The sequence below is a fragment of the Cupressus sempervirens genome, chromosome 2 (genome assembly GCF_028749045.1).
Source record: "Cupressus sempervirens isolate cs-2001-9-10 chromosome 2, ASM2874904v1, whole genome shotgun sequence".
Taxonomy (NCBI): Eukaryota; Viridiplantae; Streptophyta; class Pinopsida; order Cupressales; family Cupressaceae; genus Cupressus; species Cupressus sempervirens.
In genome coordinates, this window is record NC_143119.1 from 474,789,168 (window position 1) to 474,808,416 (window position 19,249).

The 19,249-nt window shown below is 37.1% G+C and overlaps 1 protein-coding gene across 2 annotated transcripts in view; it reads right to left on the reverse strand.

Moving 5' to 3' along the window:
* Positions 1 to 19,249, reverse strand: part of SEC6 — a 273,118-nt gene that overhangs the window by 58,464 nt on the left and 195,405 nt on the right. For both annotated transcript variants that reach the window (XM_089814272.1, XM_089814273.1), the window contains exon 18: positions 17,355 to 17,399. In XM_089814272.1, coding sequence (XP_089670398.1) covers positions 17,355 to 17,399 — 45 coding nt within the window. The remainder of the gene's footprint in view (positions 1 to 17,354; positions 17,400 to 19,249) is intronic.

The window sequence follows — 19,249 nt, forward strand, 5'->3', positions numbered from 1 at the left end:
ATTGCCTTTGAGAGCAGGAAACTTCGGGGCAGCGAGATATTGTATTCCACATATGATAAGGAGATGCTGGCCATAATGCATGCATTGGCAAAATTTAGACAATATTTGGTAGGGAGTAAATTTACAGTCAAAACTGATCATAACAGCCTACGTTACTTCCTTGAACAGAAAGAATTAAATGAAAGACAACAGAAATGGGTCAGCAAGATACAAGCGTATGATTTTGACATTGAATATGTCAAAGGGAAAAATAATACTGTTGCTGATGCCCTTTCACGCAGACCACCAACGCGGGATTGTTACATCATTTCTGAAATTTCAGCGGATTGGAAATCACAACTTCTAGTGGGGCATTCCAAAAATGTACACGCTTGTCAGATTATGGATGGCATACTTCAGGATGAGAGGTACAAGGTGCTGAACGATATCATTTACTACAAGAATAGGATCTACCTAGTACCTGATTCTAAATTAAAGGAGGATATTATGCGCACCTTTCATGATGCACCCACGGCAGGGCACCCAGGATTTTTCAAAACCTACAGGCAAATTAGAGAGAGATTCTCTTGGAAGGGGCTCAAGGATGATATTCTTCAGTATGTTAGAGAGTGCCAGACTTGTTAGCAGAACAAGTCAGAACAGAGATTTCCTGCTGGATTACTTCAGCCTCTTCCCATTCCAGCCCAAAGATGGGAGAGCATTTCTATGGATTTCATTACCGAGTTGCCGAGGGTCCAAGGTAGGGATTGCATCTTCGTAGTGGTGGACAGGTTGACCAAATATGCACATTTTTTTGCGATATCAGCAGATTGGTCAGCTTCTCAGGTGGCTGAATTGTTTTTCCGAGAGATTTTTAGACTCCATGGACTACCCAAAACCATTGTGAGTGACAGGGACAGTAGATTTCTCAGCACTTTTTGGCAGGAGATCTTTAGATTGACTGGTACAGAACTGACTCCGAGCACAAGTTATCATCCACAGACTGATGGCCAGACCGAGATAGTGAAGAAGTGGGTGGAAGGTTACTTGAGGAACTACATTGCAGGACAGCAGAGAGCGTGGGTCAAGTGGCTGTATCTGGTGGAATACTGTTATAACTCCACTTATCACATGTCTATACGGATGACCCCTTTTCGTGCTCTCTATGGTTATGAGCCTCTCTCCTTCAGTGATTTGGCATTATCAGACAGCAGAGCACCATTAGCCAGGGATTGGATTGAGGAGCAACAGGACATCCTCCGAGCTCTCAGAGATAATATTCAGCAGGCGCAGAATCAGCAAAAATCATACGCTGACCGGCATCGCACCGAAAGGAGTTTCGAGGTTGGTGACAGAGTTTTCCTACGACTACAGCCCTACAGACAGAGTTCTTTGAAGAAGAGTGGGTCCGAGAAACTTAAGCCCAGATTTTATGGACCATACGCTATCACCAAGAGAGTGGGAGAAGTCGCTTATGAGCTGGAGCTGCCAGGTGACAGCCGGATTCACAACGTTTTTCATGTCTCGTGCCTCAAGAAAGTTGTGGGTCAGCAGATCGTACCTTCTGAGATTTTACCCCCGCTTGATGAAGAGGGTAAGCTTATTCTGGTACCGGAAGAAGTGATTGAAACCAGAGAGAGGAAGTTGCGCAACCGAATCATCAGGGAATATCTGATTCGTTGGAAAGACTTGCCTTATGAAGACGCCACATGGGAAGGTGAGTCTATATTACATCATCCATCATTGAGATTGCTTGAGGGCAAGCAATCCCGGGAAGGGAGGACTGTCATGTCCCCTTCTCAGTACTGAAGAGATGGGCATAATTTAATCTATCTCCACATCCGGATAGATTAAATATTGTTGGCAGGATGTTTACCAGTCACAACAGGAGTTTAAAGCAACGTCACTTCAGAACTTCATTAAAGTGAGAGGAAAAATAAAGTCATTTCATGTTTATAAAGTATTTTACTTTATAAAGTGACTTAAGTCACTACAAGACGAAAATGGAGTTTTATCCCACATCCATCGTGCCAACGTCTTTCCCTAACTTCGAGGTTATAAAAGGGAGAGCCTACATTGGGATTATCACGAAGAAGAATGTTATTAAATATTCAGATAATACTGGTTGCTTAAATGTGACTGGCTGAGCCTTGAGGATGAAAACCCTCAGGACTGAGATTTTCAAGAAGATTGGACGTCACCCTAGTCTTCTTTCCTAGGAGTATCATTGGGCAATAAATCGGCAAGTCTGAAAAACGCGGTGGAACAAGCTTGTGGAGGTAAGGAGATCTGAGTATTATTTCCAGTCTGTGGTATACATTCAGCAAATTCGACTTCCTACTTACAGTCTGTTGAGGTGCTTAAATTGGGTGAATAGTTAAGAGGAGAGACGACAGTGCCATTGGTTGTTAGTGTAATATTTCTTGGACGTCCCTTCTGGAGTTTAACCCGTGGGATCACCACGCATTTGGAGGGGCTGATACAGAGCAGTAATCGCAAGTTGAGTGGGCGTTCCGTCAGGTGGTTTCGCCAGACATAAAGAGACACGCAGTCGGCAGGTGTGTGGGCGTTTGAATCCACTGGGCGCACATTTTAATATTTTCCAGCGGGCTCGCAGCAGGTGGTCACTGATGGTCGGCACTGAGAGCTTGAATCTATACCGGTTGGAGGTCTAGGAAAAACGCGAGTAAGGCTGCCGCAGGTTGAAGGAAACTGGCTCTATCGCGTGGCGGAGGGCAACCAAGGCGGGTCGATAGCAGACTCGGGTAGTCAGCGCAGGCGTCTTCAAAGACTTCACTCCAGCAAGCCTAGAACACACGAGGTCTGTAACGTCCATGCCCGAGACCCCCCTTTTTGGAGTTGTTTGCTGAAACACGTTAAAATTTCCTCAAGTGAACTTCTGGACATCAATGTATTCATTAGTTTGGATCACCCTCAGGTTGTAAAAGCTGAAGTAATATTGTTATTGATATACGATTAAGTCTGAAGGTTCTGCTATCAGTTTCCGTGCATGTTTAGTCATTTTAAAATTGTTCATTCGAAACTGTACACCCCTCTTGATTTCATGTTTCTCTTCATAGTTTCCTAAGTCTCATGTAATCATAAAACCGATTCCAAGAGGTTCCAAGCTACATTAGGAAGGGTTTTGCAGCTGTTTGACGAACTCACAATCCAGATATATTAATCACTGTCCTAACAGTTTAAGAACAGAATGTTATCAGAACATAATACAGATTGCAGGAGAACTGTTTGACAGAATGACTATTTAACTCTCTCTCTCAGTTTATAATCCACTAATATAACTCAGAATATTACAGCTTATGAGGTTCCTTCTGCAGCTTCACTGTAGTTTTCATCCTTGTTTTTTTTAATGATTTCACGGAATATGCAAAATTCTCTCTGTTTTAGATGGATGTGAGAAATTCACATTGCAGATATTCATTCATTTTTCTTGCTGCAATTTCAGGGCTGCACAAACGTTCCTCTACAAGCATGCACGGCAAGCCTTGATGATTGCAGCATGCACAGCATCCTTTGATGACTGTAGCAAGTTGTTATTTTTACTCGTAACTTTACCTGTTGTTAAATTCTTATCATCTCTTTTTATCAGAAAATTCCCTTTGATCTTGCTGGAAGCTTGTCTTCAGTTTTTAATAGCTCTATACGTGCTATACCAAACAACAATGATTGTTTGTGTCTTGTCTTTGCTAAAATATTGCCCTCTGCATCCTCTTGAACTCCATGTAAAGCATGTTGATGTTGTTTTAGCACTTCAAAACTTCTTGCATTTGAAATTTGAAGAAAGCAGCTTTAGAGTTCCACTATAAAGTATATAATCAACAAGTGGCACTGAGATCAGATATTTTTCTTAATAGCCCATTCAGATCCTTTGATTACTGATTAAAATCATCTATCCTACACCTGAAGCTTTGAAATGAATACGCTTCTTTAAATTCTTCAAAATTCCAATAAAGGCATGCATGACATTACAAACTGTTATAGTTGATCAGGCATGTTTCCTTATTAGGCATGTTGAATATTTGCAAAGTTAACATCTTTTGTCTTGGTAGCATTTACATCGTGTTGGGTGGATATTTTACAACTGACAATTTGTGCAAATTTAGTCACAAAAATAGGTACACCTGCCACAACATATGAGACCAAGTCTCTCCTACATTTAAGGAAAGGCTCCCCCTTCTTAGCATTCCTCAGATCAAGTCAAGGTAACCAAGAAACGGGGAGATTTTGTAAGGGGTATTACGAATATTTGTCCTCTTATCTTTCAGGAAAGAATCCACTTACCCATAGAGCGAGTAATGGGCAAGATTAAACCTCTAAACCAGCTTCTATCTAATAGCTGGAAACAATGATACCGATAAACCAACACCAACTCAAAGGTTGATTAAAAGCATATTGTTTTGGCTCTAAGTCCTGCATTAGTCTATTCTATAAGAATAACCTCTCCCATAAGGGCACAACGACTTGCAAAAGTAGGGAATTCTAACTATTTTTTGTGAATATGAGATGGCAATACAAGCTAGAATCAAAGCTTCTAGTCTATGTATCACCACAATCACTCCCAGTCAAAGCTATCGCTCTGATTTTCTTAACTCACAATGCTCTATTATTTAAACATACATTACAAAATGAAGCAAAGACAACAGACACAAATTACAGTCAAAGCTTCTAATTTGTGCAATCACAATCACTTCCAGTCAAGGCTTTGAATCCAGCTACTTCTTTTTATTTACTTTTCTTCCAAATTGGAACTGCACAATCAAAGTTATGCTTGCACAAGTTTGGCAGAGCTTTCTTGCATACAAAATAAAGATGAAATTTATAATGGGAGGGCACTCCTTATATAGGAAAAGAAGTGAGAGAAAGGAGGAAAAAGAGAGAGCAATTCAACCACCTTGACCTAATAAAACTAAGAAAGAAGATTTATTGGATTGCATGTACCGAAGGCTCCTGTAATCGAATTACATGCAATTGGAGTTAATGTAATCTACCTTTTGCAACTACAAAGCTGAAAAAAAGCTTGAAGAAAATGTTAAAACCATTGATTCTAAATGAATCAATTTTGTAGATTATCGACAGAGGCCTTGTACTTGGTGACACAATCGCGGACGATCACAGGATGGGGATTTCCTGTATTCCGCATCACTATATTCTCTTTAATGAACTATTAGTTGTCATTTGAAAACTTGATGTAATCAAGCTTTTCCTCATTCCACAGTTGTTGTGAATTCTTCTTTGTCAAATTCAAAAATGCTAGAGTTTCTGACTGTCATGTCCCCTTTCTAGCGTGGATATCAGAGACGATAGAGTTGACCTATCATTAGAGTCTCGTAAGCTGGCAGTGGTGTTTAGGGACTCAGTCAAGGTACACAGTGTTCGGATTTGGAGTTTCAGACAGTAGGAGAGCAGTTACGAGCAGTTCTTTAATTGTAGGATCAGTTTCCTACATTTTAGGAGGTGGAGATGGGTTACATTCTTGAGTCTCTACGAGATCATTCTATGGTTTCAGTTTCGGGAGATTCGAAGACATTCCTATTTTTTAGGAGTATCCCTAATTTTGAGGGATGAGAGTGTCAGTTATTTCAAATTATCTAGCATCAGTCACAGGAGGTGACAAGTTCAATTTCACCTTCAAGAGGTGTTTTGGCTATCAGTTCGCTATTTGGGAAATATTTAAATATTCTCCTAAGTTAGTATTTTAATATATTTAAATATTCTCCTAAGTTAGCATTTTAATAATTTTAAAAAGGCTAAGTTATAGCCATTTTTGAGTAATAAGGGGTTTCTTGGCCTCATTTGGGTGAATAGCCCTGAGTGTAATAGCTCGTTGGAAAGGTCTTGAACTTTTTTAAATATTTCTCTTTTGAGTCAGAGCATTTCGGTGAACGGATTTCTTTCTATTGGGAAAAAGGTCATTTTTTGGATACTTGACCACTTTAAAAATGAGAAATATATTATTTTATAACCCAACGCCACATGGGGACACTTTTAGGGTTCGAGCTAAGTTTGATGGGTTATAAGGAGGTAAAGACAAAGTTCAAAAGCATTATTGACATATTACATCTTGGATTTGTGTTTTGGGCTCTGATTGAGCTTTCAGCATTTGGGATGCCAAACCCACTTGCTTTGCCTATTTGGGACGTAGCCCCCAAAACAAAGGTTTGGATTCTTGCAATCAGAAGCATCTTGGAGATTGTGCATTGTTTCTTCTGGGGAACATAGTACTAAGTCAAAGTTTTAGCTGGGGTTTGGGTATTTTACCCATGTGTGGGCACTTTGCAGCTGTACGGCCATGCCAGGCAGCCATCTACTTTTCCACGTACAACATTTGAGAGGTGGATTCTGGCTGTAGCTTCCTTTTGGGCTCATATTTCACCTTCACACCTTTAGGTTGGTTTTATTCTTGGTTGTAATCATCTGGATATTATTGTAAATCTTCATTTGGTTACATATTAGGCATATAATCAAAAAAATCTACTTGAAGCAACTTTGCTTTAAAATGTATTTGGAATACATTCTCAGAACTGGTTCATGTTATTGTACTTCTATTATTACTTATTGAAAAATCATCAAAAATATAAAACAATCGAACGCCTCTGCAACTTTTATCTAGCTCTGCAAGAAAATTTTAATAAATAGGGGAAACAAATTTTAAAATATAAAATTACAGCAGATCGGCGGAAGAGATCCATCAAGGATCTTTCAATGGTATCAGAGCCTAGAACCTGCCAAACTCTTGGAAAAGAAATCAGTTCAGTTACAGGCCAATACCATGGCTAGAAATAAAAATGGGTGCCCAAAGGTTTCATCTTTGTTAATAAGCACAAGTGAGATGCCTCTTGCCAAGACATTCAATGTTGCAGTTATGAGCAGCTACCATCAGTATTCTTCTCTTCCTAAGGAGATACGCAACCTCCTTTCCTTTACAAAATTTATGGGTGTACCTAAAGCAGATGATAATTGGGTATCTACAAGCTCCTTTTAGAAACAAAAAGAGAAAGAAATATTAAATGATAATAAAGAAGCCATTGGTCACAAATTGGAAGAGATTAAAATCAGGGGGCAAACCATTAGAGATGTTGGAAATGTGACACCAAGGTGTGAGGCCTATTCTAAAATTTGCAACAGCAGTTCAAATCATGAGGTAACATTTATTTCAAATGGAGGTAATGATGTTGATGATGGTATTCAACTTAAGAATGGAATGACAAGTTTAGTATGCAGGAAGTCTGATTTTAAATCTCATAGAAGCCAAGTTGAAGACTTCTTTGAGCCACTTCTATCTAAGCATGTGAAGAATCAAGATGGGGTGTTGTTTGATGATTGGAATGGAAGTATAGAGGGAGCTCCCACAACTCTGATTTGGGGCAGCGATAGCTTACACCCTCCTTCTTGTAATATGGTAACTCTTTGACTTGAGAATAGTCACGAGGGCCCATATGCAAGTGGTGGCCATGAGGCTTTCTATGATAATACACTTAAAGGGGTCAAAAATATAACTAGAACACGTCATAAAAATTTTGAAGTTCATAATACCAGTGACACAACTTCGTTACCTCAAGATGTCGCATCCTTTGGTTAAGAAGAGAACAATGATTTGTATTCTATATTTGAGGGTACACATGGTGCAAGCATGGGACATAATGATGGGAATGGTACAAGTCATCATAAGCCTGATTTTGTGTACTTTGGGGTAGATGATATAAAACATCATCAAAGGTTGAATAAATATTGGTTAGATAGAGCTATGCAAGCAAAGATACTTGCTACCCAAGCAAGACAACATCTCCAAAGAGTCAAAGAATGCCATAATCAGATAGATGATGCAAGGAAACAAAGGGAATCATCCATTAGATCTTTATTTCTTCCAACGAAAGAAGAGGCCAGCGTTGATTTGGATGGAACAAGTAATACAGAGAGTCAGGATTATTTTAGTGAGTTTGCACAAGAGAGCAATCCGGACATAGGTATTTCAGAGGCATTGGGTGATGAGACTTCATGTCATGATGAGTCTGATTTCTTAGACCATACCCTAGAAATTAGAGTAGTGTGTACTCATAGTGACACTGAATCCCAAGATCGTGATTTGGTTGTATGTGCAGACACATGGGGAGCTAATGAGAGTGAACATAGTGTGGTGACAGTAGTTTCATCATTGATAGAGGAGGTGGTCTCAGAGGTACAAAGTTGTAGTACTATAAATGAGGATACATGCATTAGTGAATGCATACTGGATACTCCTTACAGCGATGTACATGACTCCGACACAGTATTCTACCATAGCGCAAATTCAGAGGTAGTACACATGCCTGAGAACTATCATTTTTAGACTCCTCATCGCTTGATTAGACAACTCAGGGTTGATGATAGGAGGGTAGACATAGTGGTTGAGCACTTTGATGTCACTCGACAGATGTTCTCTACACTCAATTGGAGTGCTCTTATGATTGATGAGCAGGATAGTGGAGGATTTTCGATGGCAGATTTCCATGCTCTCCATAAGGCTATGGGGATATTGAAGTAGGACTTATACTATCCATGTTGCGATAGTGCACTCCCATCTTCAAAGGATAGAGTTATTGACTATAGGCACCTGACTCAGCAGTTTGGGAGGATTGGTTGGTGGGACCAGCAAACGATCCAACACTATGTCAAGCAGTTTCCGACATGGGCTATCACATCTATATCACAGACACTTCATCTAGGATCATGGTTATAGGATGATGTGGGTATTAGATGACATGATGCTTTGGACGATTATTACTTTCGTGGGGCTATCACAGTGGTTGCGGAGAGATATGGCATGATAGAGGTTTCTAGTTATGCCTGTTTATACCTGATGGATGGGTGCTGGTTCAGATGGTGTTGGAATCCGGGTGTTGTTTTGTTTGACACCTTGTCTCACAGGGATTCCAGTATGTTACCACCTTGGTTGTGGGAATGCTCTCGTCTAGTGTGGGATCCTACTATTATCCTATGCAGTGCATTTGATTGGGCGATCCTTGATGTGTTGCTTCATATCACACACCCAAGAATGTATATCAAAGTGGCGCAATAGAAGTTTGTTCATTGCTTGTGGACAAGCAATCTCCGGGAAGGGAGGATTGTCATGTCCCCTTTCTAGAGTGGACATCAGAGATGATAGAGTTGGCCTATCATTAGAGTCTCGTAGGCTGGTAGTGGTTTTTAGGGACTCAGCACAGTGTTCGGATCTGGAGTTTCAGATAGTAGGACATCAATTGAGAGCAGTTCCTTAATTGTAGGAGTTTCCTAAATTTTAGGAGGTGGAGATAGGTTACATTCTTGAGTCTCTACGAGATCATTCTATGGTTTCAGTTTCGGGAGATTCAGAGACATTCCTATTTTTTAAGAGTATCCCTAATTTTGAGGTATGAGATTGTCAGTTATTTCAAATTATCCAACATCAGTCACAGGAGGTGACAAGTTCAGATTCACCTTGAAGAAGTGTTTTGGCTATCAGTTCGCTATTTGAGAAATATTTTAATATTCTCCTAAGTTAGCATTTTAATAATTTAAATAAGGCTAAGTTATAGCCATTTTCGAGTAATCAATAGTTATAATTGATTGCTCGATAATCATTTATATCTATCATAGTTCTATATAGTAGCCAACTTGGTTAATAGTGGGAATCCATCCATTTCTAAAAGCTCTTCCATATCATCATTGCAAAGTGGATGAAACACCTATAATCCCTTACAACCTCCAATAATATGAGGAGCTCAAACCCTCTTCTCCAACATGTAATGTCCAATGGTTCACATAAAATACACTCATATAGTTTGAGCATAGCATTTTCATCAATTAATTTGGTTGCCTCATCCAACCTTGCTTCCTTGCATAACCCCCTTATCACAAGATTGGGGTTTCCAAGAAACTTAGTTATTGACCATTCCATTGTCATGACAGATGACTTTGTTCAGCCATCTATCATATCCAAGACGATTTATTTGATATGAACACAAGAGACTTGTATCTCAAATCTTTCACACTACACCATGTCCAGTAGCACGTTTACGATATCCGTTTGAGTTTGACTCTTATTGCGCTACTATAAATTCAGGCTAACCAAATCAACCTCAACACACTTAAGATAAATAAATATTCTTCGGAGTTGAAGCACAACTGAAATACAATGGGTATCCTTATTTTAATGGAGATGTTGAGGATAATCTCAACCAATGATAAAGATGAGACTCCATTAGCATAGAGAGGATTTTTTTACCACTTCCAGCCTCGATTCTTTTTAGATTTAATTTATGCTTACAAATTTGCATTCCAAAGTTTTGAACCAAAGGGCAGACTGATTGTTTTCTATAGCTCTAAAGATCTTGGAAAATAGGATATTAGGAACTATCTGATCATTTTCAATGAGATTCTTCATAATTCCTTGCCAATTTGATTCACTTTGCTAATAATTCTCAATTATTTTCCAAACGAACTTTTCTGACCTCTATTTCATCCTAGATCTTCCTTGCTTTCTTAATAAATCACAACTGCCCACGACCAATCACTACCTTACTAGAGATAGATACATATTCTTACATCGCATTTATCGACTAAACTCATAGCTGAGAAAGCTTTCGTGTGATGCACACAAAAAATACAACCATGTAGATTTCCAATGATCGAAAAACATATATATTCTCATGTAAAGTCATCGGCACCGATAACCCATAGAGGTGTTGACAATTCTTGCCAAGCCGATATCCCCCAAGGCTTCCCCAATACATTATATCTCCACTGTCATGTAGAAACAATTATGGAAATTCATTACTAGTATCGATATTAGAGATTGGTTATAGCAATTACCAAAAACATGACGAGACAACAACTAAAAGATCTAACATATTAGCTGCAATGGAATGATGGCGTTCAAAGTGATATAAATATTGTTCATCGAATGGTCATCCACTTGATAATAGCTAGTATAGTTATTTATCTCTACTCAAGTCTTATCCTCTGAATCACCTCCTACCTTCCAAGTAAGTCGCTTCAAACCAAAGTCCACTAGTGGAAGTATATCCGATTGGAACAACACGCAAGGGCTCAAAATAATAATTATAAAGCTGATTTCACTAATCACAGCCTGTCCAGTGGGATGAATATAAGAGAAATTGTTGAATATCAACAAGAAGGCCTAGGGCAAAAAGATTTTCCTTGCATCTCGCACAACAATATATTCAAGCCCACTATTTAAGAGCCTTGTTCGTACAATTTCCCGGTAGATGTCACTGAAGCTCATGTTGTTGTTCAAACATAAGTTCCCACTTGGCATTGGTGATGACAACAAGGGGAAATGTGACTAGTAGTCATACGCCAAGGAACATAGATTCTTTGTAGAAAATACTCATGTCTCCCAAACGGACCATTCTGATGTCTTGCTTGGTCCATACGATCTGCAAACAGTATATGCAATCTTCTGACATTGCTGACTACTGATATTTCCAAGAATGATTATGATAAGAAAATGTTATAGTTTCCAGAATTCATTCAATGAGGAACTTCAAATGCTCAACCACATCTAATGGGCACAAATGACAAACATTTATACTCCTACAAATATGTAATAACCCTGACTAGATTATAACTTTAACAACTACAATTTTTAACATATTCAAGAGTTTGGCAATTTGTCAAACACTTAGCAAGCATACACCAATATCTGTAGTTTTCACAGTTCAAATCTGCAGCGAAACTGAAAATGCCAAAACCCCAACAGTAGTGCGCCAAATCTAGAAACACCAAATTTCATAGTGACAATCACCCTCTTTGCAGCAGTATAGGTGATCAATAGAAGGCCATAGTAACACCAAAAGGAATGACAATCTCCAATACGCAGCAACAGATGTAATACATAGTAATTAATTTTACCAGTTTCTCCCAACTCCTCAACCTCTTCTTAGCAACAGCATATACAGAAACAAGACTCAGATTTTCAGCCTTGAACAAGTCTCGAAATTTAATCCATAATACTTCAGCTAGTAGATCACTTCTCAGCCACAGACTATACAGTAGAGAAGATTCAAACAATATCCCAAAATATTATTATATCACTATACTTCAGCAGTGATTCAAAACAATTCTCAAAAACTAATTCACAATAGATCAGCCGTGAATTACAAACCACTTCTCAACATCAAAACCCTTATACCTCAAGAATGATATCAAAAATCAGAACCTCGGAAAAAAACTACAAAGGCAACAAAGAAAATAAATATCAAGTGTGCTTTCTCCAATGAAATGAGCTCATATTTATAATACTTTTTTTTATAAAAGTTTCCAAAGAACTCAACTTTAAAAACTTGGAAAGTTCCCCAAATGGACTCAGCTTTTGAAACTTTCCAACACAACATCACTTTAAATACTTAATGCTTGGCTTAGGCATATACTAAATGACCCCTTCTAATGATGGCTCAACCCTCAAGTAAAATTATAAAGTTAAATTCTAACTTCATAATAAGTCATTTAATGATTTAATAATAATTTGGCCACTAAAAATATAATAACTCCCAAAATACTCATCATTTCCATATGTCGTTTGAAATAGAGTCACACCTATTATTTCTCCATGTGACCAAATGCACTTTCCAAAAATAGAAATGCTTCATCTCAATCAACACCCAACATAGGACAAATAGTAAGTACACATATTAGAAGCCCAAATTAAGTCTAATCTGAGCCAAACGAAAACCAACCTGTAGCTTACTAAATTGTGGAGAAGACAAGGCCCTCCCAAGCCAAGCCACTGTCTCAGAAGACGCTCTATCCACAATAATTAGCCTACAAGGATCACAATAATAAGCTAATCCCTGAAACTCCGATGTTGAAAAAAATGGAGACATTATAGTCTTCCCTCCCCGAGATTGCTTGTCCTCAAGAAATCCTACAACATAGTGAACTCTAACCTCCACCTAGATCCCAAATGAAGTAGTGCGTGACATCCTTATCGACACTAAAACAACTGCAAACCAGCATCATTAGGACCAGCCACATGTCCTGCAGCACAGCATCCAAAACTTGTGTTGGTGATATATGAGTCAAAATGTCACTAGAAGGAAACTTCATAGAATAACTAAGCATCCTCTTCTTCCCTCTATCCACCTACATAATATATATTGGACTGGAATCCTGATCATCACAAACAATCCTTGAAAAAGACATAGCTACAGGAGAACCATATGTACTCATGCCAACTGTATCAACAATAGGTGTAGGCACATCAAAGTATGTGGACACAGGAACATCACCAACTGCCACAAAAGAAAACTAAACCAAATCTACAAATGGTGAACACTGAGCCCAACTCCACTAGGGTGAGCAATCAACATCAATCTCAAAAAATGAATTGCCGTAAGACAATGTTGAATCTATTTCAAACATAGGATTGTCTATATAGTGAATCTCAAGATTGAGTTGATCTGTAGTATAACATGACTCAGTCTCGACATCACTCACCTCATAATCATCATGTGCCCTATCGTTAGAGCATACATCTACAACTGCATGCATACCGCTAAACTCCTTGGTAGATGGCTCAACCGACATAGAAGTGGTTGTTGATATGACAGTATCCTCACATGTTCCTACCTTCACTACTGCTACATCACCATCAAATACATGATCCTAGTTCATGCCAACAACTGCATCATCTTACTCAACTTGAATTGAATTCTCATCAAATTCCACCACAATTGTGCCTAGCTCATGCAGTGCCTCATTAGAAATGTCTCGCAAATCTGTAGTCACAACTGTACCATCACATTTTGCTCTTTGAAAAAGCAATATCATGCTTTGCTCGAATCTCAGATTTGAAATCAATTGCATCATCTTTTTTTTATTTTGATTTGGCTCATTCACTAGCACATCCAACTATTTCACAATACCTTGTATCTCAAATTCTCCATCCCTAGGTGAAGAAGTACACCCTATACAAGTATAATGAATACCAAACCTCCTATCACCATACATAATGCTGAAAACCTAATCACAACATCAATTTGACAAACTCTGAAGTAAGCACCAATCAAAATAATAACTGAGCCCAATTCCTATAGGCTGGCAGGAAACCAGTTTGATATGACTATAATAAACCTAACTAGATTATAACTTTAACAACTCCAATTCTTAACAAATTCAAGAGTTTGGCAATTTGTCAAACACTTGGCAAGCATATTCCAATATCTTTAGTTTTTGCAGTCCAAATCTACAATAAAACTAAAAATACCAAAACCCCAATTGTAGTGATGCCAAATCTAGAAATGTAGAGCCAAATTTCACAGTGACCATCACCCTCTTGGTAGAAATATAGGTGATCAATAGTAGGCCCTAGTAACGCCAAAAGGAATGACAATCTCCAATGCCCAATAACAGATGTAACACTTAATAATTAATTCTATCAATTTCTCCCAACTCCTCAACCTCTTCTTAGCAACAGCATATACAGAAAGAAGACTCAAATTTTCAACCTTAAACAAGTCTCAGAATTTAATCCACAATACTTCAGCTAGTAGATCACTTCTTAGCCATAGAGAATACAATAGAGAAGATTCCACCAATATCCCAAAATATAATTAAATCACTATACTTCAGTAGTGATTCAAAACAATTCTCATAAACTAATTTCACAATACCTCAGTTGTGAATTACAAACCACTTCTCAGTATCAAAACCCTTATACCTCAGCAAGGGCATTAAAATTCAGAACCTCATAAAAAAACCAAAAAGGCAACAAAACAAATAAATATCCAAACGTGCTTTTTCCAATAAAACGAGCTCATATTTATAATCCTTTACTGATAAAATTTTCCAAAGAGCTCAACTTTAGAAACTCGGAAAGTTTCCCAAATAAACTCAGCTCTTGAAATCCCAACACAACATTACTTTAAATATTTAATACTTAGCTTAGGCATATACTAAATGACCCCTTCCAATGATGACTCAACCCTCAACTTAAGTGAAATTATAAAATTAAATTGTAACTTTATAATAAGTCATTTAATGATTTAATAATAATTTGGCCACTAAAAATATAATAACTCCCAAAATACTCATCATTTAAATATGTTGTCTGAAATAGGAATCACACCTATTATTTCTCCATGTGACCAAATGCACTTTCCAAAAATAGAAAGGGCCCACCCCAATCAACACCCAACTTACCACAAATAGTAAGTACACAAATCTAAGCCCAAATGAAGTCCAATCTGTGCCAAACAAAAACCAACCTATAGCTTACTGAATTGTGAAGAAGACAAAACCTTCCCAAGCCAAGCCATTGCCTCAGAACACCCTCTATCCACAATAATTAGCCTACAAGGATCACAATAATAGGCTAATCCCTAAAACTCCAATGTTGGCAAAAATGGGGACATTACAAAATATTATTAGCGTCGAAGCAAAATGGTCATGCTCCCATAGAATACAAGAAACTCGTAGGTACTCAATTTTGACTTTAATTTTCCAATAAGAAGCTCCACCACAAATTAAGTTGCCCATCATTTATTTACGACATTGAACATATCCCAAATTGGTTAGATATTGTGAGGAAAGTGCGAATTCAAATATGGATACAATAATCGTAGCATTCCTTCATTATTGAAACCTCATAGGCTGGTAAGCAACCTGCTTGGTACCATGCTGAAAATTTCTAGAGATTGTATATTTCTATTCAATTCCGCAGTGGTTATATTTGTGGGCATGCCTGAATAAATCTTCCCAATATTTTGATAATTAAAGATCAACATGTGACTCTAACATGACAATTGCAACACATTGCTTAGGTCAAGAAAGTCTCTTGGTTTAATTAAACTTCCCAACTGAAGGATCCCTATAAGACCAAACTGCTTTGATACCATGTTAAATTTGATCAGATTATAGGTTGTAGGAAATTTACATTTTAATCAATGTTCTCCAAATGTATATGAAGATTCTATATGATGTATTGCTGTTATATCTTGCTTTGCACTTACTGATTTATGTAATTACAGGATACTTAGTTTGATCACTATATTTATAATAGTCTGGAGACTTTAGGAGACGTGTCTCATGGCCAATCACTAACTAATTAGTATATTAATTGATATGAACTGCATGATTAATAAATGTTAGATTATACTCAAAAATGTATATATGTATAATTAATAATGTGCATATACAATTTATGTGTGTGTGTGTGTGTGTGTGTGTAGTGTGGCGACATGCCTCCTACCGGGACATGTCTCATGACTGGTCGCTAACTAATCAATATATTAATTGATATCAACTACATGATTAATAATTATTATATTAAACTTAATCATGCATGTATATATATGTGTGTGTGTGTGTGTGTGTGTATAATAGTGTGGAGACATGTCTCATGACCAATTGCTAACTAATCAACACTAATTGATATCAACTGCATGATTAATAATTGTTATATTAAACTCAATCACGTATATATGCATACTTAATAATGTGCATATACAATATCTTGTGTGTGTGTGTGTGTGTGTGTGTGACTTGTGATTGTTAACCATAATCATAGCAGTATATAAAAGAAAGAGAGTAATCAAATGCTCAAGACTGATAGGCCACTAACGCATTTGATTTCATCCATAGGAATAATTTGACCAAAGTTACAATTCATTAACAACATTCCATGACCTCAAAAAACTGGTCTACAAAAATGCGAAAAAGACCCTTGACTTATGAGATGCTCCATATTTTGACATTTTACGCTCTGCCAGGATTGCACAAATGCTTACATTTATATAGGACAGTTGCTAACTTGGCAACTAACGTGTCCTATATGATTCTGCAGAACAGTCAATCTGACAATCTCATTGTTTTCTTGAAGGTATTATCAGATAAATATCCTTCACCCTATAAGGAGAAAGTAACCATCGTAGTGCACTGCATGTGTTGGTCGGATAGTATACATCTTGCCAGTTTGTCTTCCTTACAGTTATCTGTAATTGAAATAGAAATCCAAAAGTAGAGAGCAAATATCCAACATATCTAGATTCTGTCAACAATTTGCAGTTTCCAATATGTTCTTTATCTCATGAGTAAATCACTAATTCAAATACTAAAAATCCAGCAGTGACAGTCTCACACACTTACATCAAAATTATCAATCATCACACTAGCTTGATTTCATGCCAGATACACCTTTTGTGTGACTTTGGCATGATCATATTTCACTTTTTAAAATCTATGTTTGCCCATTTCCCGCACCCAAAAAGTGCTGATTGAATTGTATGCCTAAAACACAAGATTCCTTATAAATACTTTTCTAATATGATTGCATATTACAAACAACACATCCAATTCAGTAAGAGTTTGCCAATGCTCACCTTTGCAACCTCAAGAAAACCTTTGCAGGTATCTTCAAAATTAACCTGCAGCATGAGACTGTGCAAAATAAGGTATAGCAGAAAAAAAACTTCCTTTCTCTGTCATTTTCTCATCTTAAATAAAATATGTATTAAGGACAAAACGACAACAAAGATATTACAATTTGCATCTTTAAGCTGCAGAATTTAAATACTGATTTCATGCTCAAAATTTTGAAAATGATAATTACTACATTGCCATTAAAAATGGAGATCCATATCCCATCAGCCTACTTGAGTTTTCTATCAGAGACTTGGATTCTGGAAACTTTCTGGGCATTCTATAGAGGAGATGTGATCAAATTGTTTACCAAAATTAATTTTAAAAAACAAAAAAAATATCCCAATGAGCATAAACTCACAACAAAAATGAAATGTGTCAACAGCATAGAGTGTAGCATCATTTTTTTAAATGAGATTAAATATTGAAGACAAAACACAACTAGCCAAAATGCTTGTTAATATAAGACAGATTGTTTGACACATGCTCTACAAGAATAAAAGAAAGACTCTAAACAACGATTCAACTTGCTCCCTTAAAAATCATGCTAATGCTTTGAATTAGCACTTCCCAATGCTGAAAGTATAAATAACTCTCTAAATGAAAATAAATACTAAACCTAGATTCACCATTGGGAAAACAGCTTTAAAATATTAGATAACCTTTTGAAGCATAGGACGCAAATGTGTGACATCAAATGTTTTCATATGATTGTGAGTGCTAAAGAAACAACTCAATTAACATTTGCATATGTTATGATATTGTTTTAAGAATCATTCTAAAATAGTTTTCAGTTGTAGATTTAAATAAAGATCACTACCCTATGTCCCTGACTCTCAACTTTAAATTTATATTATAGGAAGGGAAAATACCCTCAACAGTCAATTATGCATTCAGAAAAATGCCTTTAAATATTACACAAATTATAGCAGCAATTGAATTATCCAGGTATCTCACTTTGCACTTGCATGCTGTCCAAATTTGTAACATCTCTATTGAAGACAAATTTGCAGGCTTTGAGTCTATTGTTTATATGTGAATATAGATGCCAATATTAATGGAAGTTTCTTTGATGCAATAACTACCTTTTGGGACATTGTTAAAATTAAAGCAAATATTGCCAACATGGTTTTTGTCATTTATAAGTGAGTCTATGTTGAGGATGAAATTATATATAATTGAAGGCAATATAATATTTGAAACTAATGAAGTCGAATGTAATAAACACTTCCTAAGAATGGGATGACTAGTTTTTGGATTGTCATGAAATGCTTTTAAAAATCTGCTCCTTAAACTTACTTTAAAGAACCAGTACTATCCTGTAATGAACCCATTTTGGGGGTTCATTCGTTTATGTGCAACTTTCCTTTATTTTGTATCCTTTTTAGATAAATTTAGAAAACAGTCAGAATTAAGCAATTTGAAATAAGGCAGTATTAAGAATGTCCAGAATATGCAGGATGTCTTTGTTATGACTTAATATGTATGCTCTGAATATTGCCGGAAGTTTTGTCTAATATCACCACAATAAGATGCTTAAATGACGATGCTATCTCTGGCTGTAGACTTTATTACAGAGCGATCCTTACAGGATACGGTATATAAAAAGTTCTCCAAAATCATTCGATGCATAAACTGTTCCTACGCGTCTTGGCTGAGATCTTTTTTGCACGTCGGGGGTGTCTATAACTGCTATTGATATGCTTTTTTCCCATGATGATCAACATAAGAAAGGATTGCCATCTTATATATCTCCTACTGAGCAGGACAGGCCGTGTGGAAGAGACACACCTGTTCTAAGAGATTAGTTAGTGTCTTCCAACCCTAACAAATTGTCTGAGTCGATAATCAATGT